The following is a 26,811-nucleotide window of genomic DNA, read 5'->3' as shown; positions in this document are numbered from 1 at the left end:
TAATAATACTCTTATTAGTTAATACTAATAATCTTAATATGTAATATCTATACTTAGTCAAAATTTTATTAAATTTAACTAAAAAAATGATGTTTTGAATTTATATTACTACTTTATCTATAATTACATAAAAAATAAAAATCGTTATTTTTAACATGTATGTAAATGAAATAATTAGTAATTAGCAATCATAAATTACACAAGTTGAAGCGTAAATATTAGAGAAGAATTTTAGGAAAGTTTTATCCTCGATTTGAAAATTAATCGTATCAAAATAAAAAATAATACACAGAATTATTTCGCATAGCTGATATCTTTAAATTTTCAAAACAATTTGTTTTCATGATTAGCATTTTCAGCTATAGTTGAAAATACAATAGAGAACAACAACAACAAAAATAATTAAGATAAATGGAGAATAAAAAATTTTAAAACATGGAGGGGAGAAAATATTCATCAACCTAAACTAACTAATAATATAAAATATTTTTAAGTAGTTTTGACAATAGTTATGGTAATATCAATCTGTTCAGTCAAAGAAGTATCAATAAGAGATATGAATAGTTTCAGCTCTTATGTAAAAAAATATATACATAATACTCATAAAAAAAATACTAAAATAAATAAAATACGTTTGATTTTGTACTTCTGTGTATACAATAAACAGAATTGATATGAGGACAATTTCTGTTTCTTTTTCATGGAAAACTAAAAAAAAAAAAATTTACCAATAGAGAAGAAAATATTTTTGGATCTATATTTAAAAGAATTGTTTTTTCTACTTGGAAAAATAAATATTTTTAAAGGCATAGTATAGGAAGACTATTTAAATTTAAAAACAAACAGTGCTTTTTTTCTTGTTAAGTTTGAATGTGAATTTTAAGAATACTGATTTTGTATGAAATTAGAAACAACGTTTATGTAACTAACAACACTGCTTTTAATAAAATTGGAACTATTTTTAATATTCAACAGCATAAATTTTGCAACACAAAATAATACACATAGGAAAAGATGGGTAGCTTCCATAGACATAGTGGCCCTTAAAGCCTTTTAACTTGGCCCCTGAAATGCTAAAAATATAAATAAAAATTTCAAGATTTTTTTTACATCCATGTTTTGTAACAGAAAGTTACTGATGTAATTTACAGCCTTTCTCGAAGTATCAGAATGTGTCCATTTTCTTTTTATGGAATGGATTCAGTGTCTGCTGTGAAATATAATTACTCATGAGTTAGTTCAGATAAACTAAAAGATAAGAAACTTTTGACAAAATAAATAAAATCATTATTTCAAAATTCTAGAAACAGTCATCACATTTATCTGATACTATATTAGTAAGAAACTTTATTTTCCGAAAAATAGTGAAAGTCGACTTCTAGGATAAATGTAAATTTAAACTACATCTTTTTTTTTGTCGTATGTCTATGAATTTCTCATAACTTGCATCTACTGCATGTTTATTAACAATACTGTGCTATTCACTAAGATATAAAATAACTGAGATTTTACTAGAGACATTTTTTAGTCTATGAGTTATGTTTTGATAAATCATGCAGGTCAAAAAGAGAAATTCAAAGTTTAAAATAATATAAGCACTTACATTTAGCGAAGTAAAAAATATTTATATTTTTTATTCTAAAGAATATTTTTAAATCCATTATTTATAATTACTTAAACTATTTTCCAGCTGTCGATGAACAGTAGAACCAATTTTTTGGGTTTACAACTGCTAATGTTCAACTCGGTAGACTTGTAATTTTGAACCTAATCCAGGGGACAAGGAAACTCTTAGATCATGTATTGGGAAAAATTTGCCTTCGTCGGACTTTTTAATGAAACTGACCCGCATTTGCCTTACATGGAGAGGAAAACCTCTCACGGTTAGCCTGACAGCAAGTGAACTTTAACCAATGATCCACATGGTCTCGTATCAACCAGTCATCGCTGTGAACCCGGTTCACCTCATTGGAAGGCGAATGCTCCATCCCCTTAGCCATCTCTGCTCTTCTTAAACTGTTAACACTCAACATATTGCAGTACTGGAACTATCTGTTGAAGAATTAAAGAAGTGTTTTTGCCACCAGCGGGTATTTTATCAACAAAATTTTATTTTTTAAAAATTTCCTTGACAAATATAGAAAAATTTGAGAAAAAAACTGTCAACAGCAATTGGATAAAGCTGATTCTTTGAATTTCTATCAGGATGTTGCATTTAATTACTGCTAAAAAAAAGAAAAACTTCAATAATCACTTGATAAACGAGACCTACTTTTTTTGTTTCAAACTGCTCAAACCTTAATAAAAACATTTTGAATAAAAAAAGAGATTAATTATATTCTTTTTCTATTATCGGCTACAATTATATATTACTTTGCAACAGACATTTGGAACTTACATGCTACTTTCATAATAGATAAGATTTTGTAACAGATACAGAAAATACCAATCATCTCTACTTCAGACCAACCTGTAATAACATGAATAATAGGTAATAAAATATAAGTGCCATGAGTGCAACATTTTAAGCAAAGTCAGTACTTATTAATTTTGTAATTATGCAAATGGATTTTTAAACACTTAGAATACACAACAGATTCATCATCACAAGTATAAAAACAATCCACAGGAAAGTTGATTTCTTTCCCCACAATAATATCAACATTCAGATCTAAGGAAATTCATATTTTTAAAAACGTTTTATGTTAACAAGATTTCAAACTAGTGGTACAAAATATTCTAGTTAAAAAACTAAGAAATAAGATGTTTAATATATCTGTTCTATCATAAACTTATGCTTAGCATTAAAACTTGTTTTTTTCTACAATAACACTGTCCCTGTAGGAATTATGTACATTTTATTTTGAACATTGTAGCCATTATGTTTGATATAGGTTACAAAAATATTCGTTCTAATGTATCTACTGTAATATGAAGATGGATCATTTTTGACACTTTTATGATAGCTCATTTATGTGTGTATAAAAAAACATATTTTTAACATGTAAAATAATTATTTAAATAAATTATGAACTTACTGAGAGCCCTAACAATCACCCACAATTTGAAAAATCAAAGAAAAAGAGAAGGGGATAAAAAAAAAGTATGATAATAACATAATGACATGAAAAGTATAATTGAAAAATTCGTCACTAAGTTCAACAAAAGATGGAACTGCTGACTAAAAAAATATAAACCAATGTTTTCTGCTGCAAGTTAGGCTTTTCAAACTGACATTATTAAGGGAGTATTCATTCAAGTGTGATTGCGAGCCCAACTCAAAAATCCTGCATTAATGATGCATTTCAAAAAATTAATGTCTTTATAAATTTAAATCATTGATACTTTCAAAACATGAAATCTAAACAAATTATATACAGCATAATTTAAATGAATAATTATGCATTAGTTTACTTTTATCTCTAAATCACATTTATATCAGAAAATAATTACAAATGAAAAAGATGCCAGGTATAAATTCCAGTTCTAATGTTTTTAAATAAAATATACAAGAATTTTTATGCATAAATGTGATTGATGATTTCAGGAAACTTCCAGATCGCGGTTAGTGAAAAACCCAGACTTTTTCCGGAGCACAATCATCTATGGTTAATTTTGCCCTCACCATGTTGTTGCAAATGGTGGTCATATAGAAAATATTGTTTTAAAGTTTTTTGTTAGTTAGCAGTGCCATCTGTTGATAAACCATCTATCGAACTTCAGAACTAGGTGAGAATAAATTATCTAGTTTCCTAAATTGAATGCAGCAAATTTTTTCATTCATTGATTTTTCAAACTTAAGGTTATTTTTCAGTTACTGTGTTAAACTTGCATTAACCCCTTTGTTCACAAAATGTACTCATTTCAGCACAAGTTTTATAGCATAAAAATATAATTTAGCAGTTTTCTTATTTTGTTTACTGCACAGTTTACTGCTACTGAGGGAAATAAATATTTCTCACAATACTACACAAAAAGTGAAAATTAATTTATGCTATTTTCTTTTAGTTTAATGAACTTGTTCTTAAAGTACAAACTATTTCTAGACATCAAATTTATGAAGTTTCTTTCTTTTTTTTTAAGTATTGCCAGAAAATCACTATAAAGTTTAAAGAGAACCTTCTAAACTATATTTAACTTTTTTTTACCACTTAAACTAACTTCAGTTTCATTAAAAATCAATATATAAATACTAGTAAAAAAATTAAAATTTAGAATGTTAACTATGAAAATAAAGTAAAGAAAGTACTGTTTTGAAAAATATAAGTGCTTTCTCTTCTTCTTCTTCTTCCTTATCCCCAAAATTAGCAGGGCTAAACTATGTCCATGAAATTCATCACCCGGAGGAAGTCGGCCACCATAAGTGTGTTATTAAGAATGTCCCTTTTGTCCAGACCTAGACAGTCCAGTATATGTTGGGGGGAAGCCTGCATGTTGTGGCACCTGGGGCAGTTAGGGTAGATTTTAATACTACCCTCAAAAGAAAGGGACTTAAGGTGGCCGCTGATAAGCCTGGTAAGTGCAGTCTGGTCCTTGCGGTTGCACCGAATGTTGAGTGCACCTCCTGGACTGGTGCTCTGGTACCAGTGATGTTTGGGGGGTACGAGCCAGGAAGCGAGGTCTTCTTTTTTCTTTTTTGATGCCAGCTCCATGAAGGTGAGGGAATTTGGACTTATCAGATTTAGTGCTTTCTAAATTATATTTAAAAAGCTATGTTTAAAAAACTATTAAGTTATATTTAATAAATTATTATTTAAAAAATAAGTTATATTTAAAAAAGTTCAGTTATATTTAAAAAACGATTAGTAATATTAATTCACATTACTATTAATTTCCTTGCACAATTAAAATCTAAGTTACATAATTCTCAATAAATCAAGTTTAAAAATACTACTGAAATATAGCATTAATTTCTTCAATTAAAAAAAATATATGATTTTTAGGAAAAGAAAAAAATATTTAAGAGCATCTAGGAAAAAGAAAAAACTTAGTCTTAGGAAATACAAAAAATTTCGTCAAAAATAATTATCATCAATTCAACGTACAAAAGTATCAGTACAATGTTAACAAACATTAAAAAATTTACTCAATTTTCTGACAATGAGAAAAAAAACCTGTGATATTTTGATATGTGCAAATATATACATAACTGAAAATATAATGATTAAAAATAAATAACTACTTACCACCCACAGATGATTAAATAACACTTATATACACATTTTGTTACTCAAAACAATAATACTTTAAAAAATTTTATACTGGAAACTATCAAATTTTAATCACAAAAAATTTCTATCGATAGTATGTAGGAATGAAAAATGTGTGTAATAAATATAACTTTCTAAGATATACAGACAAAAAGTTTTTTTTTTAATAAAATAATCACATGAGATTCAATATTTCACATTTAACAACAATCTAATTATTAATAATCAAAGTATCCAAACATTTAGATTTCTTTTAAACATGAAGATATGATAATAATCTGAAGATATGTATTTAAGGAAAATGCAGAAAAATGCTTTACAAAAAGATTATTTAACGTAGACCAATCAAAACCAAGATTTCATGATATAAACATTGATTAAATTATTTAATGCAAATATCAATTAAAACCAAGTTATATATCATAAATATAAAATGAAACCAAATTATTTATGTTATCATCAATGTGTGAAATCTGGCATTCCATAAGACACCTGGTCATTATATAGAATGATTATTGAGAAACTGGCAAAGAATGAAACACATTGCATAGACATTCTATAGAATGACTAATGAATAACTTACAGGCATTTAATTCAGTGACTAGGCAATGTAAATATTACTTCTTATACTTTGCCTAAGGAGCATTTATCATTCTACTGAGTGCCTCGGCATTCCATACAATGACTAGACAAAGTATATAATTATATTCATAATTCACACTTTTCATAAAAACAATGCCAGGCATTTTTTACAATGACAAGGCTTTTTATAGAATTACAGCATTGATGGTAACATAAACTAAAACCAAATTGGGTGGTGAGATTAATTCACAAGTCATCTGAACCAAATGATCACGCGCCTTTTTCACCAAATATTATAAATAACTTAAAATCTAACAACATGTAGTGACGTCCGACATTTCCCCAAATATAATATCAACAATCTAAAACAAACTAATGTGAGGATAAATATCTATCACACGGCTATTTAATAGCTATTAACATTAAAGATAATTGGTTGTTAACATTTAATTTTCACTCTTTCAGTAGCAACGTCGGTCGAGTACCGAAATTCTCGAGTTTGGACAACACGGTGCGGCATTTCTTTGGCTGAGAATTACCATCCAAGTTTTGGCAACATTGATTACTGTCGGTGCTGTGTGCTGCACTAATAATAGCTATCGAAGCACTGTCGACGACCGACAGGGCTATTCCGAGTTGGGCAGCATAGTATGTGACCATAATGATCATAGGAGCATAAGGTATGGATGAGCAAAACATGTTGTATCCCAGAACAAAATCTGAAATGGCAAATAATATACCACCTCCACAGGAACATAATTTGGTCCAGGTCCATAAATCTTCAAACAACTGAACCCTTGCAACAGCTCTCCATACCATGAACATGAGGAAGGATACATAGACTGGAACTAAAACAATAAATGGACCTACAGAAGAGAAAGAAATATATAAATAAATATTACACTTAACAGCATAGTTAAATAAATATAATTAATTAATACAATCAATAAGAAGCATTTACAAAAGTATTGGTATTACTCTAATACTTTATGATATCTAATTGAGAGATAGAAGATGCAAGTAGATAGCACTACAATGATATCTACTTACAACTTTAACTATTAATTATTACTTATTTTAAGAAGATTATCTGCAATTTTAAAGTTTGGCAAAATGGGCACACAAGAAATAAAAAAAGAAATTCACAGGTTATAATTCATAGCCACTCCAACTTGAAGAGTATAACTCAGTAGTCACTCTCAGGGGAATTACTAAATTTTTTATTTAAAATTTTTGTAAAGTACAAAAACCACTTGGTGCCCTGGTGATGGTTGAGGGCACAAACAGGTATGAAAATATCCCCTTCATTTTTAATTCATATATATTGCACCATATTATAGTACTATAAATAATATTTAGTTATACTATAATAAATATTTAAAATAACTAACATAACATGCAATTAATAAACGCTATTAATTTTCAATATTTTGTATTTTTAGTGTGATTTTTCAGAAGTCCTTCCAACAGAAAAGTGTACTTTTTTCTTTTTTATCACATGGCTATTAACACACACACTTCATAGCTCAGGCAGTAAAATAAAAAAGTATATAGTAGTACTAAGGGAGTTATAAAATCACAAAATTTTCACAAATCCTGTGGAGATAGGAGTCATCGACAATGTCAACATTCATCTATGAAAAGGTACCCCAACATAGAATCCATTTAACATGTCTTATATACTAGTGAATTGGAATTGTATTTTCTGTAGCGGTAGATACCGTACAACAAGGATGAAGAGATGAATCCACTACCCAGATAGATTATTTATGGGTGGTGAGAAAAAACTTAAAATGAAATGAGCTCACCGTATAGTCCATCCATGAGTAAATATGTTCCCAATGCACCAGCTACAGCACAGACAGTCCCAGCATACGGATTAAGCGGTTTCATTCCAAAAGCAGAAATATAAAGTATATGAGCGACTGCAAAAGACAGCATTCCCCACGTAAAGCAGCAATCCCAGATCAATAAAATATCCCCCATACAGGAGAACAAGAGGCCTAATAATATCCGACGAGCATAGGCGTGCTTTTCACCGAGACTCATTCCATGATACAATACAAATCCGCAGAGGCAGAGAAGCGGCAAAGACTTTATCAGACAGGTGAACCAGCCAGGAGATGGTGTTACCAGGACGAAATAGATGGCAACTGTTTTAAAGAAAGGTACCAATTTGGGTCCAACACATTTCAGCTATAAAAAAATAATTTTATTTAATTACAACCACAGAAGTTAAAGGTAAAAAAAATTTTGTAACAACAAACAGCAGAAGGGCTTAAAATATGAGACCTTTGCATTATGCATGTTTATAGCTCATTCTTTAATCTTATGTATTAAACATGGCAATGTACATTTTGTCAATATTAATGCTTTAAAATAATTTCAAATATACTAACAACACACAGAAATATGTACTTAAATATTATTTTCAGAAAAAAAAAACTAAAATTGATTTAGAGCATTAGATTTTTAACAACTACCAACTACCGGTTTGTTTTGTAAAGTTAATACAGTTTATGGAGGATTACATAGCATCTTCTATTACACAGCTGAAAAACTGCAAAAGCATAGCTGTAAAATCCAGTAAATTTTACAAAATAATATAATGGTAATTGCCACATAATTTCATGGTAATTGCTGCATAATGTACTAAATATTTTACACATAAGGAATTTTTATAGTAATTGAAATAGAAAAACTGCAATATTTTCCAGTTATGAGTGACGTTAAATGAACTTGAAATGTTATGTATTATGTTTAATCACAATTCTTAGTAATGGACATTTAATTCATCATAGATAGCTAAAATATTTTTTAATTAATTTAAAAAGGGGGTTCTGAATGAATATAAACTGAACATTTTCGAACAAAGAAAAAAGTTTTAAACTGATTTTTATAAATGAGGCTCGCATCATTATGCATTGATAATACTTATTTAAATATTCAAGAAAGCAATAATCTGTCCAAAAATTCTATTTCAATAGAGACTCAATTTTAGGGTATTTTCTAGAATGTACAAATACCAGGAGAATTTTTATCAAACCAATAAATTAGGAGAAACTGTCGGCAGCTATGTTGAAGTAATTTTATAGTTGGTTGGTATTGCACATTTAAGCTTGTATTACGGATAATTGTTATGCATCCTTTAATATGCATAAATTATGTTTCTGAAAAAAACTTAACTGGTGATCGAATAACTTTTTGCAATGCCATTCAGCAATAAGTCTAAAAAAATATTAAAAACAGATTTAAATTTCAAGAAATCTGATTTTCATTTAATTTAGTAATCTGATTTTCTGATCTGAAATCTGATTTTCATTTAATTAATTAATCCTTGGATGAAATGTGTCATCCCACAATCATAATAGCTTCGCCAGATTCAATGTGCCACTGTAATAGTTTGCTTTCCACTGTAATAGTGGACTTTCCATTAGAATAAGACACTAGTCTCAGCTACTGATCCATTTTTTTTTTAAAATTAGAGCTAGATCTCAGCAATTACTCTTTTAAGATATTAGAATTAACTAAAACTTTCAAGATTCATAAGTCAATTATTTAAACCTTATTAATGACTTCGCAGAGATTTAAAGAAATCAACATCAATTGGATAAATGGATAAGTTTTCTATGCACTAATCAATTCATTAACATATACAAACTAAGAATTAAAAGAAATATAACAATCATTAGAATACAATAATTGTAATAAATCAATATTTATTGCAAATGGATACTTGCATTCATTAATTATTAGAATCCATTGATATATGAAGTAAACAATCATGTGGTAAATAAGACAAGGTTCCATAAGACAAGATACATCTATCAATTTATTAACATTAGTTTATTAAGTCGAGCATAACTTTTGTGTGTGTGTTTTTATTCAGTTGAACAAATAATTATTTAACTTTGAATTTTTCCTTTTTATAATATATAAATTTTATAAAATGAAATCCTATTTGATTAAGTGATTTAACTTTCATTCATACTAATGATCAATATAGTGAAAGAATGACAAGCCTCCAGAAAAAAATTTAATTGTGTTGAAGAATTTTGAAGAAGAAAAAATTTGCAAAATCTATTACAGATTCGGAAAGGGTTGATATTTTAAAATTTGTTTTGATGTTAGCTAGTTGTTTTGATATTACCAGTGCATACACTTGCACTGGTAATATCAAACTCCCCATCTATTACAGAATCGCCATCTATTAGTTTAAGAAAATATTTTTCCTAGTGGTAACATTATAATTAATTAAAATAATTTTGTCCGCCACTATATAAATATAATTTACACAGATATATAAAAGGTCATACAGACAAATGGTTATGCCCTTAAGTTCTGATAAAAGTTTTCTAAAAAATTTTTGATTAAAATAATTTTGCAGTAGTTCCTTACCATTAGAAAATTTATTTCACAAACACCTAAAATATTGGAGGGTATGTAAAACTTATTAAAAATTTTTAAATGTTATGAAGTTTTTCAACTCATTAGATTATTGATATTGAAATAAATTTCCAAACTAAACAAAAGTGATTTTGGGTTTCATGATCTCAATAAGTTAATCATATAAGTACGGTAAAAAATTTTCTAAAGTAAATATTTTCATTAGCATAAATCAGAATGTTTAAAAATGTTCATTTTAACGAACATAGCAAAAACTTAGTTTTACCACACTTTCCTTAATAATAATAACAATTGTTATCTATAGACAGAAAATATTAAGATACATATTCAGCTCATATTTAAAGATGCATAAATATACATTAAAAAAAAAAAAAAACAGACGTAACTCAAGTGAAACTACTCGTTCAATTTTTAAGTGATCAAAGAAATTATACTATGTCTGATACATTTTTAGACATAGCTCAGTAAATTTTTGGATATCTATGATGGTTGGGATTTTTCTGAGGAGATAAAAAAAAATGTCCTCTAGGTAACTGGAATTAAATTTTAACAAAATTTAATATAGTGCAAGAAACAAATTAATAAAAAAATAAGCTAAGAGATTAATTTTATCTGAACTTAAACTCATGTTTCTGTTATTCAATATAAAACTTAAAGAATATTACTCAATAAAATATAATTTTCATCTATTTTTTTTCTTTTTTTTTGTTAAATTTTTGAGGAAAAGAAACATCCATATCTATTGTTCTAAAACTGTTAAAATAAATTTTCACACATGTATTAGAATATTTATACACTTGGAAAAAAATTATAGCACTAGTACACTGCTGCAAAAGCCAGTTCAACTTTTCATCTGCTTAAAAAAAAAACATTACACCATATAAATTATGATACAAAAATTTGATTTTAACTTAAAAAAGATTGTGTGAGATGAGTATCCTTTTCATTTTACTCACAGAAAAACACCACTGATTTGATTGCTTAAACGTAATTTTTATTTCTTAAAAAGAAACACAACACAAAACCTAGCAGAATAGCATCTTTCAAAAAGAAAAAAAGTGTTATTTCTATACTTTACAAACCATTTAAATACAATTTAGAAAAAAAAATCATTAAACAAATTCAATATTTAAATCTTAAATTCTATAATTCAAAACATTATAACGAGCAATGGAGATTCGTTCAAAAAAAAAGTTGAGACAACTTCAAATTGGCAAATTACTAATTCTGTGTTTCACCATTTTTCCTAACATTAATTTGTTTTGAATACTAACATTAAATAGTATGATTAAAATCAATTTTAGATAATTATTAAATTTCAACATACTGAAATTAGTTCTTGATATATTAATAATGAAATACCGCATTCACAAACAATATTTTTTAATAGTTTCATAAGCAAACAGTTCAATTCCTCTTACACATATTTTGTGTAACATAGCTTATAAAAAATAAAGTTAAAAAATCGTTTCTTTAGGAGAAACCAACGAATTATTACTTTTAATATTTTTTTAAAAAAATAAATATCATTATTAATTATAACAAATATCAATATCAAAAAAAAATTATGAAAATCATTAAAATAAATACAATTAAACTGGAAAATATGGAATAAAATGTTGCTTTTTAGTTATCGCATTAAATAGTATAAAATAAAAACTTTGTTTACAAAATACTAAGAAGAAAAAACAAACCACTATTTTGGGACTGGTCCAATACGCAGAAAACTCTTCGATATTATCGGCTAACATCGTCAAATAATAAAACGAACAAATGCGAAGCAGTAAAAACAATTTAGATATTCATCCTGATTATATCGAATGCAGCATAATTATTTTGGCGATCAGAACTTCATTTGTAGCAAGTAATTATGATACTGTATGACTCTTTGAATGCTTGCAGCTTCGAGTTCGAGTATCGGTATCCGTATGTTTACAAACGAACTGATGAAGGCTAAATACATTTAAAAACAAAAACACAGCTGAGTTATTGTCTGTTTCGGCGGTTGCGGTTAATAGCCTTTAACTGATTTTATTTTTAGCGAATCCATGAAAGCTGTAAGCAAAACGCAAAAGGTTTTAAAATGTTTTTCATTGCATTCGAAATTTAGAAATTATGCAAAAAATATTTTTTAATATTTCAAAATACCTGCTTGATAATACCCTGATGAAAGCATATATTTATATAATAAAATTGTCCCGCAGTGGACTGATCGCTAAGACACGGTTCCCAGCAGATCACCGAAGTCAAGCATCACTGGCTGCGGTCAGTGTGCGGGTGGGTGACCACTTGGATCAGTCTGTGTAGGGACCGAGGGTGTGCGTATTGGTCCTCGTTAAACTGTGCTACCGTAAAGTGCTCGACTTCACGCGCAGGTCGTCGGGCTACCGAAGCGGGGGTGCCATCCCCTCCGCAGAGGATCAAAATTGGGTTGGCATGTCTTCGGATCATCCTCCGGGATGTTTCCCAGACCGTCTCCAATAGCCCATTGTACAGCTCTAGTGCGACGTAAATTAACAACAACAACAACAAAATATAATAAAATTCTGCATGATAAGATCCTGTTGCAAATATTATTCATATTTTCGTAAATTTTGACAAAGTTGTAAGAAATAATATTAATATGAATAGATGGCTCTTATATTTTAAACTTAATTGCAATAGAAACAAAATTAAAAATAAAATAAAGAATTAGAAGAGGCAAAAAATTATGGTGCAAATTTAGTTGTCGTAGTTCATTTACGTCGCACTAGAGCTGCGCAATGAGTTATTGGCGACGGTCTGGGAAGCATTCCTGAGGCATTCCTGTTCCTGTTAAATATATTGATTGTGATGGGACTATAATGTAGAGCCTTTCTATTATTACACATATTTTTTGAACGAAGGAAAAAACAGAAACTCATTTTAAGAACATCATAAGCACAGAGTAAGGATTTGGCACGTTAAAAGAACCATTATATGTTTAACAGAGTTTTTTTTTCTTGAAATTCTGAATATATGTTATTTGGAATTTTAAATAATTTTTTTTTTCTTTTTGCAAATTTTTTTTCTAAATTGTTTTCTTTTTTTTTTTTTTTTTTTTTTTTTTAACCTTACATTTCGCTTTGCTGCTCTATGACTTAGAAACATGAAATTATGAAGGTGTGTCAAAAATAAGCAAGGAGTTAGAAAGAACAAAAGAAAATACAATTTGATTATTAGTTTTACTTTTTTTATAACCGCCGTTGAACAACCGACTTAATTTTGAGTTTACGACAACAAATGTTTAACTCCGTATAATATTGAATAATCGCCTTATAATTTTGAACTCAATCCAGAAGACAAGAGAATTGGATCAGTACCCAGAGGTATTGATTTGTTGTGAGAACTTAGAGGACTTTGTGACCACGGCAGATTTAATATCCACCAGTCACCATTTTATACATGGGTATTCTTCAGCCGGCTGGATTCGAAATCCCATTCTCACGAACACGAGTTCAACGCCCTACCAACCAGGCTATCCCGGCCAAATTATTAGTTCATTTTATAATAGTCATTGAACAGCCAACCCAATTTCGAGTTTACGACTACTAATATTCAACTTATTAGACTTCTAATTTTAAACTCAATTCAGAACACAAGGGAACTGCAGGATCAAGTATTGGAAGAAATTTTTGTCTTGGAGGGGGACGTTTTGATGGAACTGACCAGCATTTAAGTTACATGATGAGGAAAACCACAAAAGCTTTCCACTGTCAGTCTGACAACAAGGGGACTCTAACCTATGATCCGTCTACCACTAAAGATATTTTACTTCGGCACAGTAGCTGGTGTAAGCCGGGTGTAGAATTCGTATCGACCAGTCAACACTGGGATTCGAACTCAGTTCCCTTGAGTCCATCTTCACTAGGTAATAACTCTGCAAGAGGTACCAGTTTTATTGATTTGCCAAATTTTAGTCATCTTCAAAATGTAAATAGAAATTCAATCTTAATTTTTGTAGAACAAAAAGATGGAAATAAACCGTTTTTCTTCTTAATCTGCAGTGATTCATCAGAAGCAACCATGAGGGTTAGTGTGCAAAATGAACAGGGGGTGCAGCTTTCTAGTTTTTTAAATACTTGTTAAATTATTAGTTTTTAACATGTATACTTTAAAAAAAATAAGAAATACATTTTTCAGTATTAAGAAATAATAATTAAAAACTGTCATCAGCTGGAATAGAACCCGCGATCTCACAGTTTTGTGTTAGATTTCGTAATCATCAGCCTCAAATATACACACCTGCCTTGCGGATATTTATTTATTATTATTATTATTATTTTAAATTTAATAAATGAAGTTAATTGGATACTTGACATTCTTGAACTGGATACTTTAAATGCTTGTCATTCGTTATTACAGAATGAAAAACTTTGAAAGACAAATATTAGTTAATGTTTAATAATATTTAATTAAAGAAAAACATACCTCGTATTGAAATCTAACGGATTGTTCCTGATAAATTTTGTGGCAGTAAAAAAAATTGAAGCCTGATACATGTCCGGATTTTTGAAACACTTTCTAGTTTTACTATTTAATCAAATTGGTTTCGATGTCTTTCATCCCGCCTGTCTCATTAGTGATTCAGCATATTTCGATATCATTTTTGATTCGTTCTTACTTAACATTAATTTGTTTGCGACAATTAATTTGTATAACTTTTTTACTAAATTTTTGAGAGGAGTTTAAAAATATAATATCGAGGGCATTAACTGAAGATAAGTTTCTTTTTTTGTATGCCTCTTTTACTTACATCATTCACACACCCACACGCGACCTACTGCTTCTCAGAAACAGATATTAAATAGTCTCTTGATCAAATGATGGGACAAAATTTGCCGTTTAAACAAATCAAAAAACTTTTCTACCTTTTAAAATTGTTTATTTTTAAATAATTTATTAATACTCAAATTGTTTAAAAGGTATGTTCCTTTTCATTGACAACACAGTTTTATATTTTATCTAGTCATTCATTTATATTTTTTAAACTTATTTTTAATTTGTTTTTATTTTATTAAATTAAATGCACAGATTTAAAATAAAAACAAATCTGCCAAAATTTTATAAATAGTTTCAATTTGCAATTTTAGGAAGTTATTTGGACTTTGCTTTAAAAATTTGAAATCCTTATAAATTAAAAAATTTAGATGCCTTATTAAGTTTAAACCCATAATAACAACAAAAATCAGGGAGTTAAAAATAGAAACAAGCATGATCAATAAACAATAAAATCATAAGCTAACTAAATAAATGAATTTTGCGTACGAAATATCATATTTTACAAATTAAACATAATTCATATTTCGGGGATACATGGAAAATTTGGTCAGACAAGAGGTTTGAACAATATTTTTACATATATATTTAAACATCTGTTTAGCTGATGATCACTTGATTTCAATGCTCTATCAAGCAATATCACATGTTGCTTCTGTCTATTAGCAGTAAGTAAAATTAAAGTAAAACCACATCTGTTATCTCCATTTCATCCAAAATAAACCAAATCAAGAATTTTGGCAGATAGGCCTGTCAAAGAGGGAATTGAATAGTGGCCCACCATTAAAATAAATAAAGAAAGGAGTTCACGGATTCATGTACGAATAATTTGGAAAATAACAAATTAAAATCAATTACAATAATTAAGTAAATTAAACAATTAAGCTAGTTAAAACATTTAGGATAATTAAAAGGAAAAAAAGCTTTTGTAATAAGTTGGAAAAAATATATTTTTGCAAAAAAGAAAAGTTAAAATTAAACGAGAAGCTCTTTAACGACAATGAGACACAACGGAAATCTCGAAACAGAGTGACCCCAAACAAGATTCTCCCACAGCCCTAGAAATGTTTCGCCCAGAAATCAGACAAAAGGGTGTTTCTGTGGACAAATGAGCCCACAGCAATTTAACGAAGCTGAAAACATTTCACACAGTGTAAATTGAGGCAGCTATTTGACTACTCCATGGAGTACCGCTTTTTAGGATTCATGGACTACTCCCATACTGGTAGCTACGAAAAGCTACAGGATATTTTCATCAGTCAAAAGGCCTTTTCATTGCTCTTTTGGTTAAAAAAGTGAACAGTAACAATTATTTTATATTTGTAAACACTTCTATTAGATTTTGAAAAGCGTTCGCCAATGTAAAAAAGAAAAAAATGTATTTTAGGCTTCAGAGGGCTCCAGATCCGAATAAAACTTTAAAAAAAGAAGAAAAAAGTTGGATCTGGGGGCCCTTGCCATCTCGGGGCCCCAAGCTACAGCTTATTTAGCTTATACGTAATTCCGGCCCTGAATTTAAACTATTATTGTTTTATTACATTCTATTTATTGTACCAAGCAAATCTTTGGATTAAATATTTTATAAGGTGTTTCGTACAATATATTACTATATTTTTACGGAATCCTTGTTTATAAAAAAGTTTTGCACATTAATATGAATATAACCTGAATGTGAAGAAACAAAAGCGTTACCGAAATTTGTTTAATCACTAGTGAAGAAATGCAAGATGAAAAATTATCAAAGTTAACTAAATTGCCATAGGAAAGTCAGATTTGTTTATAATTATCGTCTTTCAACTTCTCTCTTTTCTTCCGGCAGTCAAACAGGTTTTGATGTTTCTAACCCCACCTTCTGTAGAAGCTAATCGTAGTAGTGTTTTTGCTTATTTTTTCTCCTAAAATATTAGTTGCAGCTCAACTGGCATTTTTTTTTATTTCTTATATTACGAACACTCTAAATATACATCTGGAAAAAAATCTTATTGAGTCCAAAACATGCAATGTCCAGATTATAAATCGTGTTATCATAAATGGGAACATTTTACACATTTTTTAAAATTGTTTGCACGTTCTTTTACATTTATAACCAGTTTCTTGTTGAAATATAACATCATACTTTCCTGAAGTACAGATATGTATGTAGAAATACTTTTATTTTTTAGATAATTTATAAAAATATCTGCCTTAGTCCAAGACAAAAAGGTCCGAATATATATAACGCTAAAATCAGATGCGTAGAATCAGATGCGTAAAACACACACTAACACGCACGCACGCAAACACGCATGCACGCACACACACACACACACACGCGCGCGCGCATATATATATATATATATATATATATATATATATATATATATATATATATATATATATATATATATATATATATATATATATATATATATATATATATATATATATATATATATATATATATATATATATATATATATATATAATATAAGAGCAACAACCCCGATATTTTGATGGATTTATTAGTCAAGAAAACAGGAATAATGAGAACATGTTGTGCACAAGATTTTATTTACTAATAGATTGTGAAGCCGAAGTCGCATCCCCGCTCTCCCGGCTGAAGGAGGGGGATCAAAGTTCCAGTCAGATCCGACGGAGTTTAGTTGGTAAACATTATACACCAAAAAGCCACGCAAAAACTTTGCTCCTCTGTTTTATACGATAATTAAAATGTGTGAAGAGGGCACCCATAATGCATTTCTTGTATTCCTACGCCTCATCGCAAATCATTTAATACTCATAGAAAATCGTTTAATCTTTCCTTATATGGAAGTGAAAGATCTTAAAATAACTTCTCTTTTGAAATATAAATCTAATTATTATTCATTGGCATGTTTTTAGCCTTGAAGTCCCAAAATAGAATTTCTACCCTTATCCTTTACCAAAGATATTTCATGAAAACGAATGAAGTTTTAATGCTTTTATTAATACAAAAGTAATTAATTTTTGTATTGTAGTAAGTACATAACTCTATTGTAGTCCCTGATAAACACTGGTGTGCAAAACTTAAGTAACAAGTGCGTTTTTTGTCATAGCTCTACACGAAATCATCCGATTGACATGAAATTTGAATATGATGTACATTATTTTGTAGTTAAACGATGGTAGAAGAATAATGGCGCAGAAATGAATATAAAGCTTAAAGTAGGGTATGGAACAAAAAAAGGCTTTATTTGACATACAGTGGCGTTACACATGATTGCCTGAAGAAGCGTAAATACAACTGGCAGATGTTCCCTAGTATGGGATATGCCCTCCCCTTACTGTAATTGTTGCTTGGCATCGTCTCTCCATGCTAAGCACCAGATTATCCAGGAGTTCTTGAGGTAAACGTTTCCATTCCTCCTTTAACGCATCTTTCAGCTGATGGGTGTTACCAGGAGGATACTGTCGTGTCGCAAGACGTCTCCCTAATGCATCCCACACATGCTCTATGAGATTTAGATCTGGAGAGTAAGCTGGCCAATCCATTCGTGTGATATCTTCACTTTCCAGTAGCTCTTGAACATTAGCAGTACGGTGTGGCCGAGCATTGTCATACATAAAAATGAAGTCTGGTCCAATGGCCCCTCGGAACAGATGCACATGGGGTAGGATTACCTCATTGCAGTAGCGGTCTCCAGTTACAGACCCTCGGCCGAAGATCTGAAGCTCAGTCCGCCCGTTCAACATAATGCCACAGCAGACGACAACTCCAGGACCACCGTAACGATATCTTTCCGCGATGTTATTGGGATGAAATAGAGCTCCAACCTCTCTCCAGATCAACTGATGTTGAGAATCGCTTGTAGCACTAAAACGACTCTCATCTGTGAAGAGGACGTGACTCCATTGATGAGGTGTCCAGGTTTCGTGCTCTCTGCACCACTCTAAACGGTGCCGCCGATGGCTAGCTTTTAAAGGTATGCGGCGTTCAGGACGTCTAGCAAATAAGCCACCTTTGTGGAGGCGTCAGGCCACTGTAAAAGAATCTTGATACTTGTCGTCCTATGACGGTGCACAGTTGCTGAGATATGGCGCTCGCTGACTGAAAACGGTTTCTTTTCGCCTGGAGGACAATGTAACGGTCATCTCTTGGTGTTGTTTTCCTTGGACGGCCACCACCAACCTTCCGAACAGCTGTACCAGTAGGTTTAAAGGCATTCCGAGCACGAGAAGCAACCCTTTTGTTGATCCCGAACTCATCGGCGACACTGGTCACGGTCACACTACGCCCCTCCTCAAGCTTCCCAATCAGTCTTCCTCGAGTAAATTCGTCTAAATGATTTCTTGAACACATGTTTCACAAAACAAATCACTTGCACTTGCAGCGAATGTCTTTAACTACGGTGCGCTTCATCCTTTTATCACAGCTTTGACCTGCGCGCGCCGACCCACAAGGTTTACGTACACTTACATCACCTACGACGTTTTATTTCTAAAATTTGAATATAAATAATCTTTCTACTGAATTACGTGCATATTATACTGCAATTTCATGGCTATCTTATACTATGTTGGGGAGCTGTGGCCGAAAAACCACTTGTTGCTTAAGTTTTGCACACCAGTGTGTGCGTGTGTGTGCGTGCGTGCGTGTGTGTGTGTTAAATGTTTGAATAATGAACAATGAAAAAAATGAACAATGAAAATTTTTTAAGTCTACATTTTACTCACCAAGATGAACAGCTAATTAATCAAATAGTGTAAAATTTCGGAAGGGTTTTTGTCCCCCAAAATTGGGCAACTTTCTAACATCGTAATACAAAAATTAAATACTTTTGTATTAATAAAAGCATTAAAACTTCATTCGTTTTCATAAAATATCTTTGGTAAAGGATAAGTGTAGAAAGTCTATTTTGGGACTTCAAGGCTAAAAACATGCCAATGAATAATAATTAGATTTATATTTCAAAAGAGAAGTTATTTTAAGATCTTTCACTTCCATATAAGGAAAGATTAAACGATTTTCTATGAGTATTAAATGATTTGCGATGAGGCGTAGGAATACAAGAAATGCATTATGGGTGCCCTCTTCACACATTTTAATTATCGTATAAAACAGAGGAGCAAGGTTTTTGCGTGGCTTTTTGGTGTATAATGTTTACCAACTAAACTCAGTTGGATCTGACTGGAACGTTGTCCCCCCCCCTCTCCAGCCGGGAGAGCGGGGATGTGACTTCGGCTTCACGATCTATTAGTAAATAAAATCTTGTGCACAACATCTTCTCATTATTCCTGTTTTCTTGACTAATAAATCCACCAAAATATTGGGGTTGTTGCCCTTATATTAGAAGCAGGCAGGATGGTTGCTTGCGGAGGAAACTTACGCATTTATATCGCTTAAGTACTAAGCTTAACGGTGGCTAGCTGTGGCGTCGGAAATTCCATCACCCACCGGGAGAAAAATCGTCAAATCGTGTGAGAAAATGCATCAAAAATATGGAATATCTCATTCGCATGGACAGTTGAAAATTTATCATGTCAAATTCTTCTGCAACTCATGGTAATTAATAAATCATCCAATATCTTCAACAAAAAACAAAGTCTTTAATCATCAAAATTTTCATTTGTTTAAATGATACCTACATCCAGTGGTACTTTCCTTTCGTGTACTACTTTCCTTCTGTGTATGCTGCATATTATGTCTAACGTTCGCTTCAATTTCTCCTTCACTCTCGGTGTTAATTTATGAATCATTTTAACGAGAGAAAAAAAATTTTTTTTCTCTATCAACTTTCATCTGATGTTGCGGCTTTCAAGATATGTTTTGGATTAATTCGAACTTTATCCAGCTACGTATCCTTTGAGTATTTTTTTTAAAACAATTATTTCTTTGATTTTTATTGATTAATAAGATTATGATTTTAAATTTTTTCTCATACTTGATGTTTTAATTGAAACTATTATTTTTTATACATTGGTCGTATTTAATGTTGAAATTTTTTTTTCTTCAGTGAATTGGTTTTGATTGGCATAAAAAATGTTCGAGAAATTATTTTCATATATATTGTTTCATGTGTTACAGTTTCTAGGATTTATTGATTTGTTGAATTTATATTTTTGTTTTACTATAGTGTTTAGGGTGAAGATAAAAATGCCATTAAAATATTCTAAAAATGAATGCAATTGCGGTGAGGTAGAAATTAAATATTAAATCAAGAAATGTTAAAACTAATACAAATAGTTTAGAAAATGAATAAAATATTTGTTTTAAGAATTTGAATTAAAGTGTGAAACCATACATTAATGCTTGAGTCCAACGTTAGTAATTAGTTCAAAGCTCAGAGATTTCCATAAATAAACAAAGTTTCTTATTGCTGAGAGTTAATTCCAACATAAAGATAAGAAAATGATAAAACACAAATTGAAATGTGTTAGTAACTGGAAACACTTAAAATAAATACAAAAAAAAAAAGAAAAAAAAAAAAAGAAATTTGTAAAATTCTTATTTTTTAGGACTTGGTCAAAACTAAATATTCCTATTAAAAAATGTGAAAACTTAAATGTTACCCAAACAAAAGAACAGTTAACACTTAGCAAAATTTGTGAGATTCCTTTATTACGATAGGCGAAATTTTTAACTCAGTTAAGTTTATAAACTTGACACTGATTTACCATATGCTTTAGTAGGGTTGTAAACTTGCAAAGATTTTTGTTTGTTTATTGATTGTGCCGAGCCAGTTGTTACTTAATTTGGTAAGAGATTGATCACCTCTGCTAATTCAAACAATGACAACTTATCTTTGCACATTAGACAGCAAACTTCTCAAAAAGTTAAGGTTAAAAATTGTTGAAAAAATAAAAGGTTTGATGTTTCAGTAAAAGTAAACATCGAAAAAATAAAAGGTTTGATGTTTCAGAAAAAGTAAACGTCGAAAAAATAAAAGTTGAAGATGTTTCAGTAAAAGTAAGCATCGAAAAAGTTAAAGATGTTTCAGTAAAAGTAAACATTGAAGAAAAAAAAATAAGGTGAAGGGTAACAAAAAGAAAAGAAAAAATAGGAAAAAGAAAGAATGACCAAGAAACTGATTACAAAATAAAATAAAAATGTAAGAAAACAAAATTTTGAAATAGTACATGTATCAAAGCTTAGGAAAAATCACAACCTGCAAATGTCAAAATTAAACCATGAATAAGTGTCCAAAAGAAATTTTTTTTTTTGCTTTCTTCAACGGAAGAAGTAATCCCTATATTTTTGAGAGATCCGAATCGCGTGTGGGGATGTTTGGCGAGGAAACTTGAAAAAAAATATTTTTTTTCTCAATACAGTGAGAAAATTTTTTCTAAACTATTTTCGTATTGTCCAGTCTGGATCTCTCAATTTCACAGTGCTTCATGAAATTCTGTTTTCCTCCATTTCAACGGGGAATACAGAATTTCATCTAGTAAATAACCCCATTAACCATACACAATCTTAAATTCCGATTAAATGACACTTGTTGTCCAGGTCATTTTGCATAAAAATTGTGTATATTTTTGTGTGAAAAATTTTTGAAAAGTTTATTAGAATAGTTTTATAAAATGTTTCATTTTTTCTTTCTGTTCACTAAACACATAAGTTGTATTATTATGTTTTTATTGTTGCTGTAAATAATTTTTTTCACATATTGGAGAAATGTTATTTATAGTAGGAAAGAGGACAGTCAGACCAACATCTATTTTATAAATTCGTAGTATTCTAAATTTTATTATTTTCTTTTGGCTTACCAAAAAAAAATTTTTTTTTTGGGGGGGGGGGGGGGTTGTAATACAAAAATTAAATACTTTTGTATTAATAAAAGCATTAAAACTTCATTCGTTTTCATAAAATATCTTTGGTAAAGGATAAGTGTAGAAATTCTATTTTGGGACTTCAAGGCTAAAAACATGCCAATGAATAATAATTAGATTTATATTTCAAAAGAGAAGTTATTTTAAGATCTTTCACTTCCATATAAGGAAAGATTAAACGATTTTCTATGAGTATTAAATGATTTGCGATGAGGCGTAGGAATACAAGAAATGCATTATGGCTGCCCTCTTCACACATTTTAATTATCGTATAAAACAGAGGAGCAAGGTTTTTGCGTGGCTTTTTGGTGTATAATGTTTACCAACTAAACTCCGTCGGATCTGACTGGAACTTTGTTCCCCCTTCTCCAGCCGGGAGAGCGGGGATGTGACTTCGGCTTCACGATCTATTAGTAAATAAAATCTTGTGCACAGCATGTTCTCATTATTCCTGTTTTCTTGACTAATAAATCCACTAAAATATCGGGGTTGTTGCCCTTATATTATATATGTAAATTTTTAAAAGAAAATACCTATGCTAAGCTAGTTTTAACCTTGTTTTAAATATAAAAGTGTGAGTGGCGACTTCATTTAACAAAATGAAATTGTTACTTACCCTTTCCCATGTTTGATTCATACTGGATTGATTTGAAAGATTAACAAAGAATGTGCAAAAGAACAATTAATTTAACGGTTTGAAGAATGATTTGCAACTTCTTACCAATTAAATGATTGGATGGTGTTGCTTTTAATGCGTTGCGTTATTTTTACTGCCGTGCGTAGCTATTTCTGAATAAGTCATAAATTAAAAATAACAATCAGTGTTTCAACTACTACACAGTACGCTCTCCCGAATGAGTTACTCTTTACGGCATAAAGGTTCATAATATTATTTACATTAAAGGTTTTTATTAATTATTTTTAAGGGACATTAGAGCACTTCAAGAGCAGATGCTTGGGCAAAATTCTCCATTAGATTAGAAAGGGGGTATAATTACAGGAGAGATCAAAAAAATCCAATTTAAATAATTTAAAAAAAAAAACATTTAAATAACCACAAAACTCTAATTCCCTTTTTTATTATACTACTGTACGTGGAAATAATTCTATAGTAAAAATTTATTATTTTATATTAATAAAATAGCTCAACTATATTATATTATATTATATTATATTATATTATATTATATTATATTATATTATATTATATTATATTATATTATATTATATTATATTATATTATATTATATTATATTATATTATATTATACTAGGAGGCTCCACCCCCTGCTCGCTAACACTCGCCAACCCCCGAGAAATGTTACGCAATCCTATGTGGCTCACGCCGTGAACCATGGCTCGCTGCGCTCGCTCGCCAATGAACACAATGTTCTAGCACAAAGACATAGTATATTATCATCAAAGACATAGTATTTTATCATCAAAGACATAGTATTGTACTTATGTAGAAGAATTCTATCAATGTTCTTATTGGCTTTTAAAAAAGTATATTAGCTATTTAGATTGTACATGGTGAAAAAATCAAAACATTAGCTAAATGAGAAACATATTAGCAAAATAAATTATCAAATATTGCAGTTACTCACCTAAATTCAACTAAATGTGTATAATAAATTAGTTAATGCTAGAAATTCTGAAAGTTATAGAAAAAAATTTTATTTTTTAAAAATATGAACTTTAAATCCTAACTTTTCCTTGTGAGATAATAACCCTCAAAAAGTCTTTTATTTTCAAGAACACAAAAAATTTTTTTATCGCCAAATGAAATATTTTTTGGTGATCAGCATTATTGAAATCAATTTCTATATTAATTAACATTTGTGATAAAGTACATAACATTTTAGAACAAAATAAGGATGTTTTACATACAATAAATTAAAATGCATGGCTGTTAGTATTACCCGAGAAATACCACGTGGAGGTCGCCATGCTGCATTTCTAATCGGGGAGTTTTGATTTTGGCAGTTCCCCTTGCCTACTGCCAATAGAAGTTTCAATTAAATTTTTTCCAAAAAAAATTTTTTTCTGCAAAGCTCTAAGAAATTAACACTAAGCATTTAGAGTTTCTTTGAAAACACAATTATAGATTTGGCATCTTGGAGCAATTACTGAAAGGCTGTCAAATGACTTAACTCTTGACAGGCCAACATGAAGTTGTCCATGACTAAAAACTTGTTTAGTCAATACTAAACTGATTTTCTCAAAAGTCTGATCTTGTGACTTATTTATAGTCATGGAGAAGGCTAGCCTAATTAATTTCTAATTGAGTTTAAAATAAATATTATCATGTTTTTAGGGCATGAATCTGAATTGAACAACCTGATAATGCTCACTCTGGTTATTATTTCCGTTTTTAAAAGCGCTATATGTTGAGTCACCTCATGCGACATATGCCATGTGACATTTTTAGCAGCAATCATTGGTTGATTTTCTAACGTTGCCATTCGGGGAGTTGTAATGAGGCTTTTTTTTGGTGCCGTGTAAGAGAAATATATATATAGATTATATTATATTATATATTATATTATATTATATTATATATTATCAGGTGATAGTATACAACTTTAATGTTTTTACGTGGCTGAAACCGGTTTGCACTTGTTTACGTTAGTGTATCAATTGGTTAACATAGTAATGCAGTACGTTAAAAATAAATACAAATAGGAAGGATATAAAAAATCCTATCCCAGTAAATTAAAAATCTAATCCAATAAGAATAAAAACTCATACATGAATGTGTAAATATAAGAGTATTACATATAAACTCGTACAAAACATATAATTATTAAAAAAACTACAGAACGTCTAATAATTTGATATAATTATTATACATGATCAACCAATTAATACACTAACGTATGCAAGTGCAAGCCGGTTTCATTCTGTAATAAGCTGTAATAGTATCACCTGATAATTAAGATTTTACATAGAATCTTACAGTGCGTCTAATAATTTGAACAGGAACTGTACATAAGACATGCTAATCCGTTTCTATGTCGAGGTATCTTTTCATAGACGAAGGTTGACATTGTTGATGTGACTATCCCCTCATTGGTGACCCGGACGTGATGTGAACACGCCTACCTTTAAAGAAACTCCCACTTCGATTTGAACACACCTACTTAGATGGATGGGCCACACCATTGGACAGTTAACTTGCTATTTGTGACTGCGACATTATCCACCTCTTCGAGCCATTGCTACTCAGTCTCGATCACGCACAACGTCGACTTGTATACACTCGACTGCTAATGGCAACATAGGAGAGACCACGACCGTGATCTTAATACAGTTCTCACGATCAGTACTCAAAGTACGGTGATCTTAATACAGCTCTCCCGGGTTCTCACAGAGCGGCAATGAAATATCCAGTGGTATCCGTTCATTGAATTCTATCACAGCTATAATTCTGTTGGGGGAGTTCTGTAGTGTGTTTGCCACTACAAAAAATACAATTCCAATTCACTTATATAAAAGACATGTTAGCTCGATTCTATGTCGAAGTATCTTTTCATAGATGAAGGTTGACATTGTCGAATATCCCTACAATGCTCAATATATAATATAATAAATATATACAATTATGATAAAAGATCGACATAATTGTTAAAATTTGAAATATGACATATAACATGGGTTTTGTATCTGAGTTGCGTGTATATGTTCGTGTAATACAGCGGGATACGTGAAAATGAGGTATGTTAAAGTGTGATACTGTGAAAAAGAGGGAGAAGGGTCAAAAACAAGTGTGTCATCGTTTACGGCCCAGAAAGCATGTGACCTTACGGCGACCTTGGATCGGAAATTTTCTTTTTAGTGTCATGAAAATGTTTGTACAGTAGGGAACCGATTATCCGGAACGGTCGGGACCATCGATATTCCGGATAACTGATTTTTCCGGTTTTCTGAATCGCTACAAAACGCCGTTTTTTTTATTGTTAAACCCAACTTAAAAAAAAGTATTTGAAAATAATCTTAAAAAGAAGAAAAAACGATGAAGTAATACA

The 26,811-nt window shown here is 30.2% G+C and overlaps 1 protein-coding gene across 1 annotated transcript; it reads right to left on the bottom strand.

Moving 5' to 3' along the window:
- Nucleotides 1-4,625: 4,625 nt before the first annotated feature.
- LOC107452878 (lysoplasmalogenase TMEM86A) lies at nt 4,626-12,175 on the bottom strand. Its single transcript, XM_016069500.3, has 3 exons — nt 11,894-12,175; nt 7,601-7,988; nt 4,626-6,658 (listed from the first exon to the last, which is right to left on the bottom strand). The coding sequence occupies exons 1-3, from the start codon at nt 11,948-11,950 to the stop codon at nt 6,246-6,248; spliced, it is 858 nt and encodes a 285-aa protein (XP_015924986.1). The 5' UTR covers nt 11,951-12,175; the 3' UTR covers nt 4,626-6,245.
- Nucleotides 12,176-26,811: the final 14,636 nt, after the last annotated feature.

The sequence above is a fragment of the Parasteatoda tepidariorum genome, chromosome 4 (assembly GCF_982258835.1).
Source record: "Parasteatoda tepidariorum strain Cologne lab strain chromosome 4, Ptep-v5.0, whole genome shotgun sequence".
In the NCBI taxonomy this organism is placed as follows: domain Eukaryota; kingdom Metazoa; phylum Arthropoda; class Arachnida; order Araneae; family Theridiidae; genus Parasteatoda; species Parasteatoda tepidariorum.
Note: the sequence above shows the minus strand (reverse complement) of the source record. Positions and strands in the feature narration are given on the sequence as shown.

Coding starts and splice junctions, on each gene's coding strand:
- LOC107452878 (XM_016069500.3), bottom strand. CDS start 11,950: ATGTTAGCCGATAATATCGAAGAGTTTTCTGCGTATTGGACCAGTCCC. Junction 7,989..11,893: donor GGACCAGTCCCAAAATAGTG/GTTTGTTTTTTC, acceptor ATTTTTTTATAG/CTGAAATGTGTTGGACCCAA. Junction 6,659..7,600: donor ACTCATGGATGGACTATACG/GTGAGCTCATTT, acceptor TCTCTTCTGTAG/GTCCATTTATTGTTTTAGTT.